Below are 23,514 nucleotides of genomic sequence, written 5' to 3' on the forward strand. Positions count from 1 at the left end.
AGTCACATCCTGATGCATAAGCAACTCCTCACAAATCACGTGACGCGTTGCGAACAACGCACACAACAATGACGTATTAGTCCACGAGTGAAGAGATACCCACAAATAGTACATATTTACACAATTTTAAATTCGACACGCAATTTTTTCCAAGGCAGCGTGAGGTGCCTGATTTTGACTAGCTAATGCGTACAAGTTTTTGTGTGCGACACATAGTGTTCACCTCGCTTGTATAATCCGTGATATCCGTCGCACAATACGCTCCATCACTCATCGATGCGATTCTATCCATTATTTTATCAATTCGCGACCCTATCTCCGATGTTCAATACGACCGATATTGTGCGAAAACTATACGTAAGATCAGTCATCGTTATTGGCTGATGGGACTGGAAAGTTCCGACGAATGTACGCTTCCAGGTACGTCCATGACAGTGAACGAGTCGTTGCTGGTATTGAGATCAAGCATGGGATTGTACATGCCGTTACCGTCGTAACCGTTATTGCAACTATCCTGTAGATTGAAACCGTGGTGTCCGGTGTCGTGGTGACCGTCAAATCCACCGTGAATATGATTGCTCTCGTGGTCAAAATTATTTACCTGTAAAGTATACAAAACAGACAAGCCATGAAGAACATATTCTACGTTAGACGAGGATTTAGAAGATTAAAGGGGGGCCGGGCCCTCTGAAATCTTTCAAGTTGCCCATTATAAGCCCGGGATTGAAAAATCTGAAAGCGAGCTGAAACTCTCATACGCAAAATAAGAATATCAATATTCTCGACGCCCTAAATTTTTAGAGGGAGCTATTTCAATTCATGGGGAAATTCAAAAACTGTAATGGACCCCGCGCGTGCCTCCATCCGTATTTTCTGCCGATATGATATCCATCAGAAAATACATGGCGAAATATGCCCTTTTCTTCCTGTACCCCTGCCATCGTGAAATCTGGGATCCACCCCTATTGATATGGTGTTGGTATTCGCAGTGAGGCTGTAGAGTTCAATAGCAAAACTTCAAAACGTCAAAATAGATCTTTTAGGAGGAGTTTGGAGCTAGGGAATATGCTGCTGCAACACAAGATGTTCTCGAGGTTGTTACTGTTTTTTTTGTTGTTCCCTTGTTGAAAAGCGGGATCTAACAGAGGCTTAATCCGATCGGGTATCAAGTTCTTTGAAATTCGTTCATATTGAAGAGAACTTTGATCAATAGGAAGAGAATCGCTTGGTGTTAAATAATGTACGGAGATGTTACAAAGATAAGCCGGATTGGCTTTCGTAAGGTGACGCTGGTAACAATCGGATTAGACGAAAAAGATGCACAACAAGACGGTTTCTAAGATACCATCCAACCTACATAGACGTGAATGTATTCACTGTCGAATATGTTCGCAATCGCGAGATTGGATTTAGGTGGATCTTTGTGCCGCCACCACCGCAATGATAAGCATGATTTTCATATTCATAATCGAAGGTTAAAATGGTCAAGTTTTAGATGAACTAGTTCGGAAGTTGATATCATATGTCTGAGGACATTTAAATGCCATTTATAACTTTTTAAACTCAGTAATATGAGTTGAGTCACGTCCCTATTCGAATTGCGATTTGACGCGTGACATCTAGATCTACCGTTTTTAGCAATAATTGATTTTCATGAGCAATTTTTTTTTCTACAATATTATCGTGTTGTATCAGCGATATTTTTGATAAACCCCAATAACGGTCGTGTAACTGGCTTTGACATAATACCTGGTAGCCCGGTTCACAAGCTTTCATTCATTGTTTGTCGTGCAATTAACTAGTCAAGCAAATTCTGATTCATAACATAGAGCGTGGAAATATGGATCGATCATTCTTGGTCCAACAGACTATGGAACAGTTGATGTGAAAACCGGGCACCGGAAGTCGCTGAATTTCCTGTTTTGGTCACCATGGCAGCACTAGCACGATACATAGATATCGGCATGGGCACTTCCGCTAGGGCGAGGGTTATTGGCGAATAGATTTTTATTAATTATGGATTGATACGTGAAGTATTATTGATATCGATCAATTCATCGCTAGTCGATTGTTTACGGTTAAAACGTCACGATCTATAACGTTCTATCCCGCATCGTGCTCTCAGCAGACGAGACGTGTCTGACCAGGGAGCGGATCGACAACGTAGTTTTCTCAGAATTTACCATCAATTCTCGCGTCTGTTCGGCCACACGAGTTTCCCGCATTTAAAATTGATACCACTACTATACCGCCCCCGTTTCGTTGTTGATACCGGGAATACAATTTTTTCGACAACATAAAACATCGCTAGTAAACGACAACGACATACCGTTCCCCGACTACGTTCGGTATAGTCAACCCACTGATGCTTATACGAAATTCCAGTTTTTGCTGCTTAAGGAAATATTTGGTCGGTTTCGGGGTCGTCGGGGGGCAAAACATTGTCGTTTAGAAGCGGAGTTTGTGTTATTAAGAACAATAAAAACATGACGCCCACGACGGAAACGTTGTGCAATTGCGAGAAAGAAAGAAGAAGCATGAACTAATAAAAACATAAGCGGACACCAGTCTGTATGAAAACCGTGCCAAATTTCATCGACAACCGTGACAATATGACACAGATATGTCGGCCATATTTTGGAAGCCAAATTTAGACTGTTTGAGAATAAACTAATTGACGAATAGAGAAACTAGGGGGCGCTAATATCAGTTCTTGGAGGAATAAGAATTGTGTTCAGTGGTTCTTACTCCTACAAGTTTCAGTTACCGTTTCAGTTTCTTCTTTCGTTCTTTTAAATTGTAACTACGGCGTCGTCATCGTCTGACGTTTCCACAAAGCTGCTCACCAATTGTTGAAAAGGAGGCTGATCTATTTCGCTCTGCATGGCGAAGTCGCTGAGGGCTTTCCACGGAGGCTGGTAGCTTTGTACCTCGACAGGATTTGCCTGCATTGTGCTATCATGACGCACGGGACTCGATGCAACCATCGGTACGCCGCCTTGTAACGGGGGTCTATTGCCATTCTACAAATATACAAAATTCATACAAAAATAAAGAAAATCCTGTCTCAGATATTCGATTACGATCGGGCTTTCGGTGGTTTTACGAATGCGTTGTCCCGGTTACACCTGAATCAACGTCAAGGTATTCGACGTATATTTGCGCGCACGCGCACGTGACTCGCATGCGCAATAGCATGGGAAAGTCTTGCTCGAACGGTTTCGTTTACCACGCGGGGTCTAACACGGTGACACCGTGGCTGGCACGAACCGTGAATACTAAAACACTGATGCTTAATTAATAATTCTACGATAGCCTCAGAAAGCACAACGGCGAATATCGATTACTGCTCGCTGTACTACTTCCGCCGGAACTACTTTGTACTGGTTCAACTCGTCGAGCAAAATTCGGCTCAATAGTTCGAAAGCTTACTGTCGAAACTATTTCCTGTTCCGGTAATGGCGAATCAAACGGTATTTTACCATGTGTACGAGAGAATAATGAAATGTATGGTTCGCCGCCAATTTTTTGCTTTAAAGTCCATTTATCCGGGTGTACGATTTTCTTTTAGATTTTCGGTTGTAAGATAGATCGTCGTGTTTGAAGATCCAAAAGTTTAAGCCCAAATGCAAAAAAAAATCGAAAATTTTGAATATATTTTTTTGAACAACTGACCTGCAAATCTTGCGCCGAGTTTGGTGACAGATCAAGTACACCCGGATATTTCGGATACCAATTCTACAAAAATATAAAGAAATATTAGCCTAGTGGATTTTTTTTTAGTCGCTGGTCTACAGATGTCTTTGATTCGACATTCTGCTAGCCATGGGTAAATCTAAATCTTCTTTTTTTCATTGAGAGAAACATTTCGGCACTTTTTATGCAGCCTTTGCTAAAGTTTGATGATTTTGTTCCTATCATTGTCATCTTTGAATAATGAAATTTAGCTGAACCCCTTTAATGATAACAGCGATTTCGTGGAGGAGTAATAACTAAGTCCTGTCAGGTACGAACGTCTAAATGGCACACGTTCCCCGACCGTTACGGTTATATCAAATATCAGTCGTGAGAGAATGCCCGAGGCTGCGTGGAGCCAAGCATCATCTCACCTGTCGAATCATTGTTTTCAAGAAAATTATAGCGTATCAAGTTCTACCACGAACGTCTAGAGTCTAGCGAACGATGCTGACGTAAACGACTTCGAAGTTCAGCCTCTATCACGGGTCCATGCGATAAATACTGAAGAATAATTGTGTTTTGTCCATGGCGGGATTTCCATCCCAGGCCAAAATGCAAACCAAGTTTATCGTTCCTGCTATTGCTATGAAACCATGAAAATACAGTCTGTATGTCTAATGACCACTTGACCAATGACGAGTTTGGACCCAACAAATTTCGAGAAATATGATAACTCATTGACTACGGAATTCAACACAAGTCATAGCGCGGAACTTCGCAGTTCAGACAGCGGTAAACACGAGTCCTTACGTTGACAACGAGCTCCGTGTTCAGCAAATCTCCGGAGATTAAATAAAAAGTATAATCCTCAAACAAGAACACGATCACCTCGGGACAAAATGTATCATCTTAAATACGTGGAATCGATCTATGATGATACACTATTCATTATTGGATAGAGATATTGTAGGAACTTCCACTATTTCATCTTGAGTTTGGAAATTTATCTGTAAAAGTCACCGGCAACATCTTCATCTTTTCTATTCTAAATCAGTCTATACTATTGGCATTGACTGATGGATTTACATATTTTGTTCTCTAGGCATGACTTAGACAGGTCGGTCAGTACCCTTCTCTAGGCATGACTTAGACAGGTCGGTCAGTACCCTTCTCTAGGCATGACTTATACAGGTCGGTTAGTACCCTTCTCTGGACATGACTTGTACAGGTCGGTTAGTACCCTTCTCTAGGCATGACTTAGACAGGCCGGTTAGTAGCCCTCCAGCAGAAGTAACACCTGCGGCAGCTGATGAGAGTTCGACGCCTCTCGCGGTGTCTTCGTCTTCAATTTCTCGTATTCTAAAAGTCTTAAGTTTATTATCATTAATTACATCGAATGTTTACGAGATGACGCGTGCGAATCGAACAACTTAGACAAACAATACGAGATTAATTTCATTGAAATATCATCCATTGATACCGTTATAAATATATTACGCGTTGGGAGGAAAAATTGCGTCATGTTACGACCGGAACTGTCGATGCCCCGGAGGTGAACATCAGTTGGAATATGATCTTGGACATTTTCTCTACCGATTTGTCGTGCGCGGCTATTGTGCCTAGGGCTATGGCGCGAACTCATTAAAGTTCACTAAAATAGACGAGACGGCAGCTGATCTCACAGGACACACATTTGACAAAGTCGTTGCATGAAGATTGACCATTGTCTAAAAAATTATGTGGAAAGTTAGGTTTATAGCGATTAAAACCATTTGAGCCCATCTTGTCGCTTTACGATATGAGGGAACATTTTCTGAGTTTATTTTGGGTAAATATGCGGGGGAAAGTGTTTTATCAGGTTTGCAGCAGTTTTGAGCTATTGCACAGTTTTTGTATCCCACCTGGTTTTTTATGGCCATGTGAATCTGGAAATGCTTCACAGCGCATTTTTTGTATCACTCCTGAAAACTACCAGACCAAACCTAAGCAATCGTCAAAACATTTCTGATTTGCATTTTGACTTTAGATCGTGATTTGTCGGAGCAGGTCCCCGGTCGAAGGTCTGGGAAAATCGCGCGTTGGCAAACAGTAAACCGACGGTCCATGGCACAAACAAACAAACGTCCGGACGGAAAACCGCACAAAAATACGTCACCATTGACTGCAGGTCAATATGCATATAATGTCAGTGTGTTTAGAAAGTGTCAACGTTTTCGGAAAACTCTCGTTATTGTTTATCAAATTCGAAGGGAGTTGGTTTCTCAAGAGCGCTTTGGAAATTCATTCAATACGCGTATTTAAACAAGAAACTGTTGACACAGTGTCTACAAGTATATGAACATGTCCTACAATGCAGTTGTGCTTTATTTGCCTTTGCGGGTGTAGACCAGAAACCATTCGGAATTTTATTCTTAAATTCTTCAAACTTCGTGAGAGTTTATATATGTATAAATGACCTATTAAAGACAGTCATTTTAAGTTTCGTAGGACGAGTCCACGATCGGAAGTAACTCGTAATTTGAAACTGTTTGCATTTGCCTCTTTCAGATTCTATATAGGTGAAAACGAATTAGCGATAAAAATTGAAATGCAAAAGTGAATGCAATGGCGTAGGTATTGAAAGTAGGGGAAAATGAAGGAAAAGATGATATTTCCCTATGACCTGTTCAGGTTGGATCCCTGTGGAGCTTCAGCTGGGGACACTTTATTCATTGGCAAGCGCATATCAAAACCATAGCGGTTATTATGATTAATTCGACAATAGCAACTGAATTCCGCCGTTTACAATGTACGATTTCGCAACACGGCTCCAATTCCGAGTTGGCCGATGTAGACTCAATTACTTTTCGGCACAAAGGCATATTGAAAATACCCCCGACCGTTTTCAAATTATTAAACTCCGCACTGGCGAAAGTAAGAGTGACAGTCACGGTTGAATATATTCGTATAGGGTTGTTTAGTTTTCCATTCTATAGTCGTGGGAAAACATAATCTACAATATGTTGTTCGATTGTGGAACTCGGACGTCGAATAAGAAAAGAAGCCCTTCAATTCTTAATCCTTAATTCTGATGACCGTATTCAGAAAATCTAAGCGGCGAATAATAACCGTTGAATAGATGTACACTTGTTGGAAGTCGAGTAGTGTATAGAGTTGATTACTCGGGTGACTGCGTCACTGAAGACTTTTGTCTGAATTCGGGGAGGAGTGTTGTCTTACCAGTCACGAATAAAAACAATGCTAAACCAGTGTGTACGCGGCCCCCTGACGGGTAACTTCTCACCAGGCCTGCGCGGTACATTGTGAAATACGCTGTCAAGCATATTTTCTTGTTGAATAATATCGTCGAATACAGTTCTGATATATACAATATACGAGGCTCCCTGCGAGGTGTTTTTTGTGAAAGGAATGAACCAAATCCTCGCCTTTGCTTTCTATATACGCCGGAGGAGTGGATGGTTCTTTCTTCGCTGACGGGTCAATTTTCAGACGATGTTTCGCTGGTGTTTATTTTCACTGAGATGCGGTTTTTATCAACCAAACAGCCGACAATCTGCGATGCAGCAAAAAACGCGCATAAAGCAAAAACAAATCTGTTGATATTCGAGCCGTCGCAGCGTGTAGTCGCTTTGATATCTGCTTGCAGTCGAACCACGGAGTCGCGCCTTTTCCCAGCAAGCTGCCAATAGCGTGCTCCAGTCGGCTATCTTCTCATAATATATTTCGAGAAAACACGACGGTTTTGATAATGAAACAAAGCGAAAATGCCGCGAAAACACAAAGAACGGATTCGTCGAATATCAAAATATGAAGAAAGAATTTCATCTTCTGATAAGAAGATGTTATAAGAATGCCGCGTGTAAATGGCATCTCTTTTAACCAACTTAGTTTTGTTCGGGTTTTCTCTTCGTGGAATTAGCTTCTGAAGTTAAACGTAGACTGATGCATGGAAACAACATGGTTTATGGTCCAACATTTATGAATCCCACACGTTTGCCACCGTAATTATTATGACTCTACTCTACAATCAACGCCTCGGTTTATTGCTCTTAGAACGTGGAGCGTGGAATAAACCAAATGTTGTAAATGTTGTCCCTCTGTGGCAAATTGGCTTCATTTCGGACGCCCGAGTCAGCAGAAACTGGCGACTCCCGCCGTTCAATAGAAAACGGAAATCGTTAAACGAAGAAACAACTGCGGCGATCATCGAGCACAGGCATTGTTTGGACGGGTGCCCGTATGAACAAGACAGACGGCGCATTGTCGGCACCAAGCTAACCAGTAAATTCCAATTTTACAGGCGATTTCTCAAAAATTATAGCAACCGAACAGCCACGAATCATCCAAATTCCAGTCTTTCGACCCGTGCGTATCGAGAGACAAAGCCTTAGCCTTAGGCAGATTTTTAAATACCGCGAGGTCGTCTGTGCCTCGGTTTTTCTGAAAAATTATTTTTGCAACTGCGTTCTCGTTTCCATACATTGAGTCGAAACTTAGATACAAGTATACTTTCATAGAGTTTCATGAGAAGTTTGGAGCCAGCAAACCATCTCTTCCAAGTGCCAGATACGTCTCGATATCTGAAACTTGTCAAAGATGAACGGCTATCGAATGTCAATCAAACGTTCAAATTGCTGATATTCGCAGTACTTGAGTTGATAATAATGTTAGCATTGATAGACATTTTGACATTGAGAGAAGTAACCTTGTCTACCAGGTCTGGTTTATACAAACACGCTTATCGTGTAATATATCCAAACTTCTTGTTCCTCGGAACATTCAATGTAACTGTTATTGACACTTTTAGAAAACCGATTATTCGAAAAGAACTGCGTCCAACGCCGAAATATCGGGCCGCTTCTCAATAGGTTGAAATTAGAGGTGGGTTAGACGAGGACATGGTATACCTTTGTGCTGAAAAACCTGAGTTTCTGAGTTTCAGTCCATACACTTTTCCCCAGAGACGAACTACGGAGTGAGTAACGGCTTTTACGAGTTGTTTTGTTACTGCGACAGTAATAATAGTCGTCTGTCGTCAGCTACTACTGAATTCTACTCCGGTGTTTTGTCGATTGTGAATTGCCGGGCAATTTTCTCAGATCGGTATAATTAACACTATTAATACGAACGCTTCGCATCGAGCACCTGTCATCGTTCAAGCACCCTCGTCTCAATTTCCAGCCGTCATTTTCTCAAGTCAAAAGACAACGGTCTTTGATCTTGCGCTGTGTCTTGATTATGTCGCTCCTCGGCAATTTCCCAAGCATTTGTTCGTAGGAATACATCGTCACCGGGATCCACGCGAAATGACCCGAGTTGGATTGGCCTTGGATGGTTCATCGGTAATTTTGTCCATTACGTGCCAAGCGATTTTTGTTGGAGTGATGATTTAGATGTGATAAGAAACACATGGTGGGAACCCAAAGATATTACCCATAATGGATTCGTCAATGGCTAGTCAATTTTGATAGGGTCCTTTGGTATTTTTGTGGTTTTTGAATCATTTAGGACAAATTTGTGGGTCAAAACCTCCGCCATTTTATACCGAAAGTAAACAGAGAGACTGACAAATACTGAACAGATGATGGTCGTCGAGATGATGTACACAGGACGCTAAAAACAGTAGATCTTTCACGCCAGGTTCTCCTTCTTTCTTCTGCTGACTTACAGCTGTTTAAGAGCGGAATTTATATCTCAGTTTGAGTCTTGTTGAACACATGTATATCACCTGTACTACCGACAAATACTGGATGTTTAGCGCGTAAATTTCACTTATAAACATGGTGGTCTCTCATTAGATATAAAGATTGATACCGCTTCTTCAATATACCCAACATTGAAGCCAAAACTCACTTGTCGCATTGGACTACGTGAGTCGATGTGGATTTTCAGGTTGACAGACTGAGCTCCAAGAAGTCAGCATTTCCATGTCTGACCAGGACCTCAAAATGTAAATCGCTTATATCTGTCATCGGATGTAAGAGGATTCTTCATGTATCACTCTTGAGTTTGTATCGGATATTCCTCATATAGATCATCGGTACAGTAACCGTATAATCCTTCTTTAATCCTTCTTTAATCTCGGTTTACCTATAAAGCCAACTACTTCTACGCGTTTGTTTAGATTGACTAGCCTCTAAGGCTCATCCCTAATGGCTAATGGCCACTCGAGTTAAACCTATAGCTTTGGATTACTGCAACTTCTTCAAATTCAATAAAGTTTTAATGAAGATCAGATTACCAGGTCGATCTGCGCTCCGCTGCTAACTAGCCATCGCTGTCAATTAGCTTTAAGCCCAATTTTTACACAAAATCTCAATACATCCATCAGCATACGGTCAAAACTTTCGGCTACTTCGTAATAAAATGATGACGTCACATACCTCGTTGTGATACGAGAACATTGGATTTTCTGGGTCGCCTCTAAAGTATAATCTCAAGTTTCGCTTGTTTTCACGTTGTAAAATTCCAGACGTGTTATGGAAAGGCACTTGGAGATTTTCGATAAGAAAGCAATGCGTGTGTTAGATTTTACATACGCACTTTGTGAATGGACCGTGATTACTCATGGGTTTAAAACACGAGTACACAGTTTCTTTTCCCCCATTTTCTTCGAGAATAGTTCCTTACAGGAAATAAATGATCTTGCGGAATGAAATAGATCGGTTCATTTTGAATTCTAGGTTTGGACGGAGGACGAGCCGGCTCCCGGCAGCCTGTGCGCAAGCGTTTTTTTTTTTTAATTTTTAGTTGTTGTCTTTCATCAGCTGTACGCGCGTATCATGTTGTACGATCGCGTTAGTGTTTTCTGCTCGGTCGGGTATATCTAAAGGGCGGATTAATGACAACTAATTTAACGTAATCGTCTGCAAATATAGAGATTTAATCAGGATTCTGAATTCGCCTCGCAGCGTCCACAGCCGCCGCGTCGAGCGCTGAAAGATTCTCGATACTCTGAATGACTAGCTCGCATGATGTGTCCGCTTTTGACAAATTAAGGTGTTACAATAGAACTGACGTTGTTTTCATAATTAAGCGCGCTAGATTGTTCCCTCAAACACGATCTATTGTGGTCTCATTTTTACTCGGATTTCGTGACTAATAACCGGATTATGTGCGAGATTACAATCCGGTATTGTATCTAGCGGTCGTTTTTTTGTTTCGACGTTTTTGCGCGGACAACAGAGAGAGAGAGAGAGAGGTGAAGGCGATGAAACTAAATGAAAAATGCATTTCTAAAATGACGAACCGAAAACTGTCAATTAATTGACAAATCCGTCATAAACCACTGACAATGGCAGCCGATAAAATTGCTATTGTTCTTACACATTCAGCTCGCTCGTCACGAATAACTTTTAGATTGAAAAAAAAAATATACCGCATATAGCGTGCCACACCCTTCGAGTATTTAAAAAAAATACAAATTTCGGGTTATTTTTGTGTTCACGAGATGTTTATTCTATACCCCACAAAAGACGTCGATAACACAATGATGTTTACTTGACGATCAAAGAAGACGAAGTCGGATGAGCAACGTTGTAAATTCTATATTCATCTTTCAGTCTAGATACGCGCAAGGACACATACATGATTGTACGACAAGGTTGACTGCGATCAAACACGATTATCGTGTCCTACAAAAACGAAATGATCCATCTTTCGACCATCGATTAGTGTTCATTATTGGAGAAGTTAGTTTTCATTTCTATTGAAATTTCTGAATGTACATCCGACATACGATAATGAGACAATCTTTAACTTCAAAAATCCCACAAATAATCTTAAGATCTTTGTCTTTAACTTAAATCAGGACTCGAATCTATTCTGCTAAGACAATGAAGTATTCTCATCTGCGATGTGTATACAGCTGAAGAGTTTGTGAAATAGCCGGCCGGAGTCGTACGGAATCAATATTTGAGCCGATGGACGATGTTCTTACGTCAGTGCCAAGACCAGAGATTACAGGGTAGCATCGCATTTAGTTAATCCGGATTACTGAGTTTCTGAGTCACAAACACACAGACTTGTAGTAGATGGAATGACTTGAGAGGACACAACATTAAGATATAAGGACACTAAACGCTTCTAAAATCAAAGACGAAACGAAAATTCTCTGACCTAAGCTATAAGTGACTCAATGTTATATATCCTATAACTTCATTCATTTGAGTTTACCAGTTTATTACTTTGACTTTTCATACCTTAACGGTCATAGTACACGTAAATGGTCAAAGTGTTAATGAATGATTTACACGTACGCGATATTCTTGTTGAATAGATCCCGTTTTTAAGAGGATTGTTGAAAATTTATTCTAACAAGGGATTAGTTTTAGCACGTCGTCGTTTCGGTCGGAAGACTTCGCGGATTTCGAAACCGAAATGACGACAAATGGGTCGTGTGTAGATACGATTTCACGGTCAATCGACTGAACTGAATCGGTAACAGTGTTTTTCTAACGACGTGCTAAAAGCATTATTTGTGCTTTTATTACGAGATCGAGCTGAAGATTTTTATGAAAGGGACAGAGAATTCGGTGATCTTGAAAGCCTCCCATGAAGGCCACGACTTTTACATTTATATATTTACAGTATCAAAAACTTTAAAATCCTTTATAAAATTTTGATAATTACACACGTCATTCATTTGGAAGCGCGTTACTGTCACGACCTTCAGATATTTCTACCTAGTCCACAAAATAAGCCGCGTACTAAAGGTCGCCAGAGGTAAAAAGTGTTTCGTTCACTCATTGTCTGCGGGGATCCAGAGATTGAATATAGAATGTGGATTTGGTGAAAAGATTTCCCGGAGCGTAAACCAAAACAATTTCTTTTTCAAATTCCCGAACACTCTATATACAAACAAAGTTTTAGAGAACACGAATATAGATCGAATCAACGTACGTAAATCAAAACTCAAAGATAACTTGATGTTTTCGGACTCGTAACAAGATGGACCCTAGTAACGGACATGTCCAGATAATGTTTCGGAAAACATTTCTAGAAACATTTCCATCGATATCTTCAATTGCGTCTTTGATACTAACTCGAGTGACTACTATCTGGGGTTACACTTGCTAAACATTTGAAGTAGAGTATACGTCGCTTTGTCAACTATCTTGGGAAGATGTGCAAAGGGCATATCGATCACGACGATCTAAGCTCCTTAATTGAATTCGATACACAAAGACAGTCAGTTGCGAGCTATGATGTGACAATTTACCCATTGGCACGGCTAAAAGCAACGTCGAATTTTAATACGCACGACTTTGGATTTTACAGGGATTTCTGCTGCCAGGGATTTTTAATCGCCAGAAATCGCGCTAACGTATGCGCGCTCGCGGCTGGCGAAGCCGAGCATATACGAATTTCCAAAACAATGCTCCATCGCGCATTAACCCTTTTGTACCGAGGAGCGCGGGTATGAAACCTTTTAAGAAAACCTTTCGCGAGTTTATCGGGTTATGATGTCATAATCGTGGCCGATCTTTTCTCCTCGGTGTTGTCGTAAACCCGAATTGACCGCGCGCCCAGTAGGGGATCAAGTCACAACTGCGAAACAGTAAACTTGGACTTTTCACCTCCTCGTCGAAGAAATAAACATAGAAGCCTTTTCTAACTTATCTATCATACGCATTCGTGAAGATTGTTTAAAAGTTGCCTACCTTTTCTTGTTGTTCTTGCATTTGCTTTAGGTAAATACTGCGTTTTTTATCCTTGCATCGCTTGTTCTGGAACCACACTCGTATAACGCGAGGACTTAGCGACGTCATTTCCACTAATTGTTCTTTCATTAAAGCGTCAGGTCTAGGATTAGCGTTATAACAAGTTCGCAACGTATGAAGTTGTTTCTCATTAAGTACTGTTCGTACGCGAGTTGTTTTTTGTTCCTTTCTGGTCTTTTCTCGAGGCCGATCCCGTTCCCGTTCCGACATTTGTTCCGCACGACCTAATTAGGAAATAAATCATCAGTTAATCAGTTATCGATAATTCAAATTATTCATAGATACAAAAATAACGCGTGTTAAACCGCAACGAAATTGGATAAATGGATATTCAATATCCCAACTTTGGCATTCTTATTTGTCTAAATTCGTTGAAAGTTACGTTTGTCACTGCAAAAATACGGCTAATACACTACTCTGAACTATTGCGTGTTTCTGATACCGCGCGATGTTTGTAACGCACAATCAATACGTTACAACCCCAAAGCAAATGACTTTTATACCGTTTGATTTCCTCAAGACCTTTCTTTGCTTTGATTTCTCGATGTTAGATTCCGAGTCAAACGAATAAGTTACCTGTAGAAAAGTTACGTTAAAAATGCTTTTCCTTGGGCTTATGTACGATAGATATATGTATCAACATGTGACGGAACATTTTTGAATAATCTTCAAATGACTGCGTTTTTTTCTGCACGAACAACACGACCAAACGGTTAAACAGACGTTTGAAGACGAAAATATAAAAAATCAGCATACAAGAAACCGACTGCACTCGGTAAAAATATGAAAAGTGCTGTTGTGCTTGGGAGAACAGTTGGGTCCATTGTCATACGGAATAATAATTCGGCAAGGCGATTCAAAGGAGGTTTTTTTAGAAATCCGAGTTTGAATGCTCGCGATGTGGAACAGGCCATCTGGACTGAATTTAAACCGCGCCACTGAAAATAGGACACATTCTACAACGTCATATCCGCCATAAACGAAAAGCTTAGTTTCGTAATCAATAGTATAGACTTAATTTCAGCGTTTAATTGTATTTTGATCGTTAAAGCGTGTATTTTACATTTTGATTAATGCTGACAATAATAGCTGCGCGTTACTTTTGAGTGCCACGTCAGCGTAATAAGTAAATAAACAAATATATATATATACTGGAAGTTACGTGAATTCGAAGGTAAAACGATAACTATTTGTTATTTTTTGCCCGATCGATTTTACGCCGAAGTCGTCGAATCGGCACAATAGTAAGATTGACGAATTCAACTGTATTGTGTTTCTATGAAAATCGGTCGCAACCGTTTCTCAACTAAATATAGACGCGGCAAATGAATAACGGGAAATAAAGTTCGCGTGCTTCTGCTGACGGAAAAAAAATGCGGCGCATAAGCGCGTGGCTATATAAAGTTACTTTGCGCGGCTCTGAATTCGTGTAATTTTACATGCGAAACGATTAAAGTTTAGTACAAGCGGTGTCGAGTGTCGCGGCTGATTTATAGGTGACGTGTCACATTGGAAAAGTCAACGCTTCAAAAACGGACTTTTAGCCTGCGGAGTTGAGTCGTTGAGTTGAGTATAATTACGTTAATACACGTACTGAGTATAGTTGTGTCTTCGCGGTGCCCGTATATTGGCCAAATCATCGTTTTTTTGTGTTTAATTAAAAAATAGAGAAAATGAATTGATGAACTGCTGAAGGAATACACAGTGTATATTATATTGCTATTGGAATCAGGTTATGATTCGAGCTTCTTTCCAAATTCATAAGACGCACAGACTAGTACATGATTGTTGAATAATCTATAAGACCCACTTTTTATCTTGGAGCCAGAATTATCTAGTCCTAAGTCAGATGTCAAGTTCAATTGGCAATTGTGGAACTCGGTTTCAGCACGTTTTGATGATGGCTTGTACGATCGAGAGATTGACAGTTTGATGAAGAATGCCCGTCAGCTAAAGTCAACTTTTAATCGTTAAATAACAACAGGTTTTTCGTGGTTTTTTTTCATCATACATATTCTAGGGCTGCAAATAACGATTACAACACAGCCTATACTGTTTATGCCTGAAGAAATTAAACATGTGCAATTTGCGAAATCATACTCCAAAACCCTATAGTTCTGACAAACCAATGATCGGGGAATAATAAGAATATGGTCGAGAATCGAAGCTTTAGTTGAGAAAAACCCTTTTCTATACAAAGTCAGTGTAGCCTATATGCACCAGAAAACTATTCCAGGCAGGAGCCTTCCTCTGTTTGAAATGGCCGTACCACGGGTGGTACAGTAATATATATTTTGGTTTGTAGTTCATGTGTATCGGAGTTTAGAACACATTCGCGATTTTATTTGTAAATCCCGTTGGGAAATCGACTGTTATTCTATTTATATTGGTTTATAGACAATTTCTAACTATAAGCGATCAGGTTTACGCGTGCCCGAGGGAGCTAAGTATCCGATTTTATTATACATTATCGTGGGCTCGTTTTAATTCGTCTTCAACGGTTAGAAAAATGAGTATCTGCATTGAAAAAATATTTTGAAAGGGTGTATTTATCGGTTGACTCATTTCCGAAATAAGAAAAAACTTGCACTAACGTATGCGTACTGGTAAAGGGCCAGGGGAGATAATTCAAAAATGATTAAATTTTCTGAAAACTATTTGAATAAAACAAAGGAATAGTCAATTGGCTTGGATCTTGTTTCAAGTAATATTCCGATCGAGTTTCTATTGCCGTTTGGAGCTAAATACAACGTTTTAAAGTAATTTCATCGATTCGTTCTTGCGCAGTTCAATTCGGAGCGCGTAGATCCGATCGTGTTCGGGACTTTCCGCCAAACCCCGAGCAGGAAGCCCCGAGAAACGATGCATCACTTCAACAGACGGCCGACCGAGTCATCATCGCCGCATGATGATGATGATGATATGATCAATCATAAATCTAGCAATTAAACGAATCCCAGCGGAGAGACCTTCAGTGCATCGGTGGTCGAGCGGGGCTTTCGGAAATTTCATTATTCACCCGACAAACGGCTCGAATAATCTTCCATAATCTCTTGTTTACGGCGGATGGTCGGCGTGAATGTACATGAATAAGTAATTATCTTTCGTAGCGAGTTTCAATTCAATAAACGGTCAATTACTGAATATAATATCATATCACAAGAGGTTTAATAATCCCCCACAGTAGCAAGCATTTAACGATTCTGCGGGGGAAAGTTTAATATGCTGAACGTTTTGATCTGGTGACTTATCGAAAACCTGGATCGGAACTGCCGATAACCAGGGACACGAACTTGATAACCATAACCTTTCATTTTGGTGTTCCGAGACACCTTTCAGAGAATTTCATATAGCATCACAATTCTAAGGAAGACCAATGATCATTGCAGGGGCACAAAGCCATGCATAGACACGCGGGTTCATAGAAACATTTATGACATTTCAATATTAGATTTGCGGAAAAAAGGCAACCCGTGAAACGACCGTTTTTTAACAAGATTTCCGGGGAACTCAGTTTCTGGAGCTGTTGTGATGACGTCATCAGGTTTTGGTACGGACGAGTTTGCGCACCTGTCGTATATTTCGTCTGCTTGTCGCACTAAACCAACAAACTGTGTAGTGTCGTCTGCCAGAATAATCGATCAACGAACAAGAAAACTTCATCAATCGGTTTCTTTCATCTCAATATACTCGCGTACCCGTTTTCACATCATCATGAAATTATTGCATATGCAATGATATTATGATATTTAAGCTCGGAATATTTTTTGTCTTCGATCTTTTGAATTCGTGATTAGTATTCAAATCACATATATCTAGTTAAGAAATAGGGGCTAAACGATTCGATGCCTCCTTGGCGTTTGTTTTCATGGCTATGTTATGAATGTTTCGTCCTCACCACGGATGTTTAAGGTACCAGAATTTACATTTTTATGATATATCATGATCCAGGGATCTAAGTGTAAATGAAGAGATTTTACTTGAAAATGATTTTACCTGCTAATTGTAAACCCTGGCCTGCTAATTTATTTTCTCCATTATTGTTGTTGTTTACCGGGCTGCCGTTGCTGTTTTCCAGTGAGCCGGCCCTTTCGACGACCTCGTGGTCCGCTTTACAAAATAAACCGTCTTCCCGTAACGCGAACTCATCGCCCGGTATTAACTGGCGACTACAGGCCACGCAGCGGAAACAGTCAATATGAAATATTTTATTCCTGGCGCGCATCACAAAGTCGCTCTTACTAAATCCGATAAAGCATTTTGTACACTTTTGACCGAACAGCCTGAAATGAGAAAAAAACACAAGCGATCGAATAGCGTGCATGTATTTGGGCATGTATTATAGATTTTCGGTTCGAGGTGACATCACGTATGGGCGACAGAGCCGACGACAACATATTGTTGGACGCTTTGCATTCTCTTAAAATTCCGAACGTATACGATGTTCGTGGTTCATATCAAAAAATACCCAATCAATCGCTTGCCGGTTCAAACTGGTGGATGATAGTTTGGACAGGAACTGAAATTTCCAGTTACGTTCAAGATCAAACCCCCGGTTTCGTTCCCGGGAACTATGGTCGATTTGTGACACTGACAATTCAAAACAAATAAAAATTAATCAAGCAATTAGATAAATAAGAGGAGTTATTTCCAACTTCAAGATCAAAATAGTCGGCGACAAGTCAAGTCAATACATATATAGAGTAAAGAGATATCAAAATTTTGTCATTGTCTCATACTTTCGAGTGATGTTTTGTGTTCATCAACCGAACTTTTTAGATTTAAAGCTGTTCAAAATGATGGAAATTGGAAACGACCGGGCTGGTGATAACCTCTACACCGAGGGTCGCTTCGTATCAACATCGCGCGGTTTAACTGGTGCCAAAAGTCGGGTATAAACACAGTCAGTACATCTCGTCTACAGATCAGACTGTGCGCGTATTCGCTTCAGATGAATCCATACCGAGATAGATTCCATAAATGTATATTAACCAAGGCAGTCTTTCCAACCGAAAGACTATCTCGTCGATGACGGCTATAAGGATCCAGTTCCACAGTTGTGAGTTAGCGTTGAACTCAGACCTAGAATCAGTTCATTTTCAGTCATTTCGAGTCAAATCTTACTCGAACTGTGGAACTGGGTCCAGCAGACTTAATAAACTCGTCTGCAATGGCACAATATGCAAATCATTTTTTTTCTAAAATCTTATGTTTATATATGCGTTATATTGTGCAAAACAGCGAAGAAAATTTCTTCGGCAATTCTCAGAAATGACGATATGGGCAGAAAAAGGGAAATCGCGAAAACCTGCAGTAAATAATAAGGGCGACCGCAGATCTGGAGACTTTTGAAAAGATGAGGACACCTGCGCTGACAATAAGTGATGGTTTGTGCTCTTATGAGGTTTCTACTATTTGTTCAATTGTGAAAAGGAATGGATTTCATTCAGTTTGAAAAGAAATCGTGAAACACGAAAAGAATAGACTTCAGCCTCCCGTTGGGATTAGGCCACTTTCGCCTCTGAACACACGTCCCATACAACAATCGAATTCACAATCACTGTTGGAACCCACGGGATGTCTACAAAACTGAAGCCATATACAATCAAAACATTTTCAATGATCAAGTCCGCGTGTCTTTTCTTGATCGATCATTGTGGCCAAAAATCAGCATCCCCATTATGCTAAGATTTGCCTTCTTCGAGGAATATATCATGAGACAAGAGCGCATATGAAAATGTACAACCATTGCTTTTTATAAGTTATACGCAGGCAATGTAGACGATTTCTACCCTAGATTCAACTCCATAAACATCATGGAAATGTAGTGAAATGTTAAGTTTTGTCACATCGATTCGCGCGTTTACGACGATATCGATATTCCCCTTATGAGGAGCAGGCACCCAATATAGTTCATGTTTTCGAAGCTGAAACACGATGGACAAACGAACGTGAGAACGTCGGGTTATATCGACATATTGTCAAGGACCCGGGGGGGTGAACAGACCTAGCCATCTGGACTACGAAGAATGCCGGTTAGTGTTCACGGAAAACTCGAGCTAGATAGCTAGCGGCAATAACGTAGCTTGTAGCCGCCGGTTGACAGGTGACTGCATGTCGTTCCTTCGCGAGGAACAACCTAAGAACAGTACACATACGGACACGAACGGCGAGATTTTCATTTTTCAAAGCGCTACAGTTAGAAAGTGAACTTATGTATTTTTATGCTATGTGCATGACATGTGAAATCGATGGCAAATTTCTTTCATTGGGATCATCGAACGTGCCGTTTACGAAGTCAATTCATATGAATATTTAATGAGTTATTCTAATGAAAAAGTATTGTTCTGGGTTCGTTCCGCGTGAACGAATTGATTAGAACTGCAATAGTCGGAACAACAGACCGAAACAGTCAGCTATCCTCGGTGGAATTCGTACGTTGACTGCTGACATATTTCAGAAACCAGAACAAATTTCACAAAGCCGACACACCCCGCAATAGACGACTGATCAGTACAAACGGTTGTATCTAAGAAATGCAAGATCAAAAGAAATGATGAGTTTGTAGGCGTCCTTTAACGTGTTGAACACGGATACTCGCGGGCCGGCAATTTGTGAAACGCATTAGTTTTATTAAAATTGACTGACGTATAGATGATTGGCTTTATAACAAACGGAACTTCAAATGATTGAAAAGTGACTGATAACACAAGACACGGTTTTCGAAGCGACAGGCGACAGTGTAGATGATGACACCGTAGGCGACGTGTGACGTACTAATTACCCCCACAGGCGTCAATATACATCATACCATCAAACGTTTTCTTAATCGACATTGATTAATTCGAAATTACAGCTCAACAAACGTTAGAAATCCTATTTTAATCAATTCATTGTTATACGGCGGGAAAGACTATAATGCGGAGATTTTAGTCGGTCGGCTCCGTATTCGGTTAATTCTAATCATGTCACGGCGTAAAATGTATCCAATTGCACGCGTTCAATTCTTGCGAGAATTGCGGATTAAGTCCGCTAAGATTAATGATGGAAATTAAATATCGTTTATATTCTGTAGATAAGATTTCAGATATCGATAGTCAGTGCCGCTATATCGCGATTGCGCCGAGTGAATTATTACGCAATTCGTTTTAAAAACAGACGATAAAACGTTAAGACGATTAAAGTCTGTGTGTTCAGTTAATCAAACAAATAATCAACGATTATAAGAAACGAATTTGAAGTCATCGAAAACTAAACTACATTTCATTGGCATCTCGGGTGCCTATGTGGACATCCCTTGTGGATATACAGCCTTTATGGCTCTGTCCAGATTCAGCGGCTTGTTTTTTTTGAAATATTGAATTTTGATGGCGAAATAAATGATAATTATGAATGATGGTAATGAAATGCGAATAACCGCTGAAAACCGCACGAGATTTTTGAAAAACGTTCTGCGAAGTAACTCGTGGAATGCTGCGATAATGTTGTTCAAATTATGAATGAAAACGTTTTGATTTTACGTAAAGGATCGGATCGTATTCGATAGGTTACTATATGAACTGTAGAGCTGTACATGTCGCATAAGTCGTGGCTATGTGTACTGGGGGATCATTACAAATATTTAACGTATAAATATATATATACCCTGTACTTCTGGGTAAACAAAATATACCTGTACTTTGTACGTGTTGTCAATCTGAACGTTTGTGTTGTCATTTTCAAGAGGTTCCGATCAGCCATAGTCCCTGTCTTTACAAGCGCTTTGACACCCGATAATCGGCGCCAATAGAGATAAAACTTATCACAAACGGGTAAGACTGGTTTACCTCTTATTTACCGCATAGTTCCCCAATGATAACTGCTACAATCTTACAGACGTTGAAAAAATTCGGATACTTCACTTCATCTGATTCGAGTTGTTGAAGTTCTTTCAACTCCCTGAGAAAATCCCTGATTAATTTTATCAACTTTTCCGATTTCAGGACGCATTTTCACAGCCCGCCCCTTCCTTATCCTAAACACACGACTGTCAAAATTGCCAGGATCAAGATTCGCGTTGTATAGTTTATCTGAACCGTTTCATATTCCATAAGGAATTTTCCGTGGATTTTAGCGAATTCATTTTGCGCATCGGAAAATTTCTATGTGGCGTTAATTGGATTGAAAACCTGTGTTTATCAAACTTAACGGGCAAATCAAAAATGCATTATCGTTTATGGAGAAGCCATGAGTGGGAGGATGGGTTGGTTGGTTACTGGGAAATGGTGATCACCAGAGCTTCATAGAATTTCATAATTACAAATTTCTTAATATGAAGATATGAATCCCTACTCAAATTTTACCACGAGAAAGGTCTACGGTATTAGTTGAATATTCATCGAATATCGCATCTTAGACCTTGTATCTTTATTCATATTTTACCTGAGGTAATCCCGTTTGCAGTAGGTTTTTCCGTCTCTGACGAAACAGGTACAAGATTCGTCCAAGTACTGATTACAATCGGCACATTTCAAACATCTCGCGTGCCACTCCAAATCCGGGGCTACCCTCAATATATACTGATCCTGTATTTGTCCACCACAACCCACACACATTGACAACCGACGTTTCTCTGGAAATGAAACAAAATTATTAGTACCAGTATCGAAATAAATGACATCGAAAAACATGCCTCCCAAATTTCACAAGGATAAATGATATGAAGACTGAGATGACCGGTCAAATTTTGAAATATTTCCTATAGATATTAGATGTTTTAGCATTTGGAATGATAATTTAACATTATTAACGTTGATATCAATATCGAAACAGCACAGTACAAAACTACTGAACAACGGGACAACACCATTGCGCAATATTGTTTTCTGACTTTTCTATTCGGGTTTGAATTACGATAAGGTTAGTATAACCATGAACGTATAAACTAGAGTTTATAAACTCTAGTTTAAACGCCCACGGTATATGGGATATCAACATGGACATATTACATATGCGACAGAAGCGGCAATGATCAGGGCACAAAATTATATATGCTCATCATTTTGTATTCAAGACAATAATCTAACTAATCATCGGACGCTATTATATCTCTCGTGCCATCCTACGATTTTGAATCTAGTAAAAACAGATCATTTTACACCGCCACAAAGCTACAAAATTGTTAGAATAACAAGCCTTGCGCTGACATGTTGCGTGACCCGATCTACGATATTTGTATGTTTTTGAAAACGTACGAAAATATTTCTTCTATTTTGATTCTAACTGAGATCTTTCGGATAAATGAAAGTTATTTCAACTAAATCTCATGGGTCCAAAGTTTCGTTCGCATATATAGAGTTACAATATAACTTAATGTTTTCGGATTATATACTGACCGCCTACAATCATGAACTTTGACCAGTCAAATTACTAATCGTAATATCTAGTATAGAATTCCACAGAAATTGGTAAAAATGATAAATGAAAACGTGAATTTTGAGTTGAAACAATACGATATGATAAGCTTTGACCTGTCATTCAACTTCCTAGAGAAACCAACAGAAAAATACTGTGCAATGTTCAAACGAGGACAAAACTACTAATCAAATTCAGAGCACTGATACATATGAATTTAAATCTAAAGTCACCACAGGGATTTATAAATAATAACGGGAATAGATAGAAGAATGCGCGGTTGCAGTCTGGTGGAAGTTCTTAGCTCTATTTACAACACAGTTAGAATAGTGTAAAATGTGAGGTTTCGACTTACTTGTCGGGTGAGGGTCCGACGCCATGATCTCCGCTTTTGAGGGTGAAATTTTGCCGGTTAATCCTTATCCAAAATAGAAAGAAAATCCTTCACAAACTGCTGCAGTAACCTATAATACACGTTTTCCTCCAGCGACTATCAGATAATGTTTACGAGCAGTAGAACTATCAAGTTCGCCATATAAATTCCCAGTTTCGCCGAGAAATGATTCCGATTGGTAGCTCGCTAATTATCACCGTCACGTGATCACGCACAGTAGCTGTCATATCGGCCCGAACCACGCCCTAATGGTGACGTCACGCGGTTTTATGTTCTCTAATTCGCCGCGATATGTAATTATATGGTTATTCTAAGTTAAGATTGGAA

General features: G+C 39.9%; 1 protein-coding gene across 1 annotated transcript; it reads right to left on the reverse strand.

Annotated features, from left to right (window-relative positions):
- Positions 1–2,792: 2,792 nt before the first annotated feature.
- LOC141905855 (insulin gene enhancer protein ISL-1-like) lies at positions 2,793–23,204 on the reverse strand. The gene is made up of 6 exons (XM_074794919.1): positions 23,149–23,204; positions 21,822–22,011; positions 17,397–17,683; positions 13,337–13,624; positions 5,091–5,107; positions 2,793–3,023 (listed from the first exon to the last, which is right to left on the reverse strand). The coding sequence occupies exons 1-6, from the start codon at positions 23,171–23,173 to the stop codon at positions 2,793–2,795; spliced, it is 1,038 nt and encodes a 345-aa protein (XP_074651020.1). The 5' UTR covers positions 23,174–23,204.
- Positions 23,205–23,514: the final 310 nt, after the last annotated feature.

This window comes from Tubulanus polymorphus, chromosome 5 (genome assembly GCF_964204645.1).
Source record: "Tubulanus polymorphus chromosome 5, tnTubPoly1.2, whole genome shotgun sequence".
Taxonomy (NCBI): domain Eukaryota; kingdom Metazoa; phylum Nemertea; class Palaeonemertea; order Tubulaniformes; family Tubulanidae; genus Tubulanus; species Tubulanus polymorphus.

Coding starts and splice junctions, on each gene's coding strand:
- LOC141905855 (XM_074794919.1), bottom strand. CDS start 23,173: ATGGCGTCGGACCCTCACCCGACAA. Junction 17,684..21,821: donor TGCAAACGGGATTACCTCAG/GTAAAATATGAA, acceptor TTCTCATTTCAG/GCTGTTCGGTCAAAAGTGTA. Junction 13,625..17,396: donor CCAGGGTTTACAATTAGCAG/GTAAAATCATTT, acceptor TTTCCTAATTAG/GTCGTGCGGAACAAATGTCG.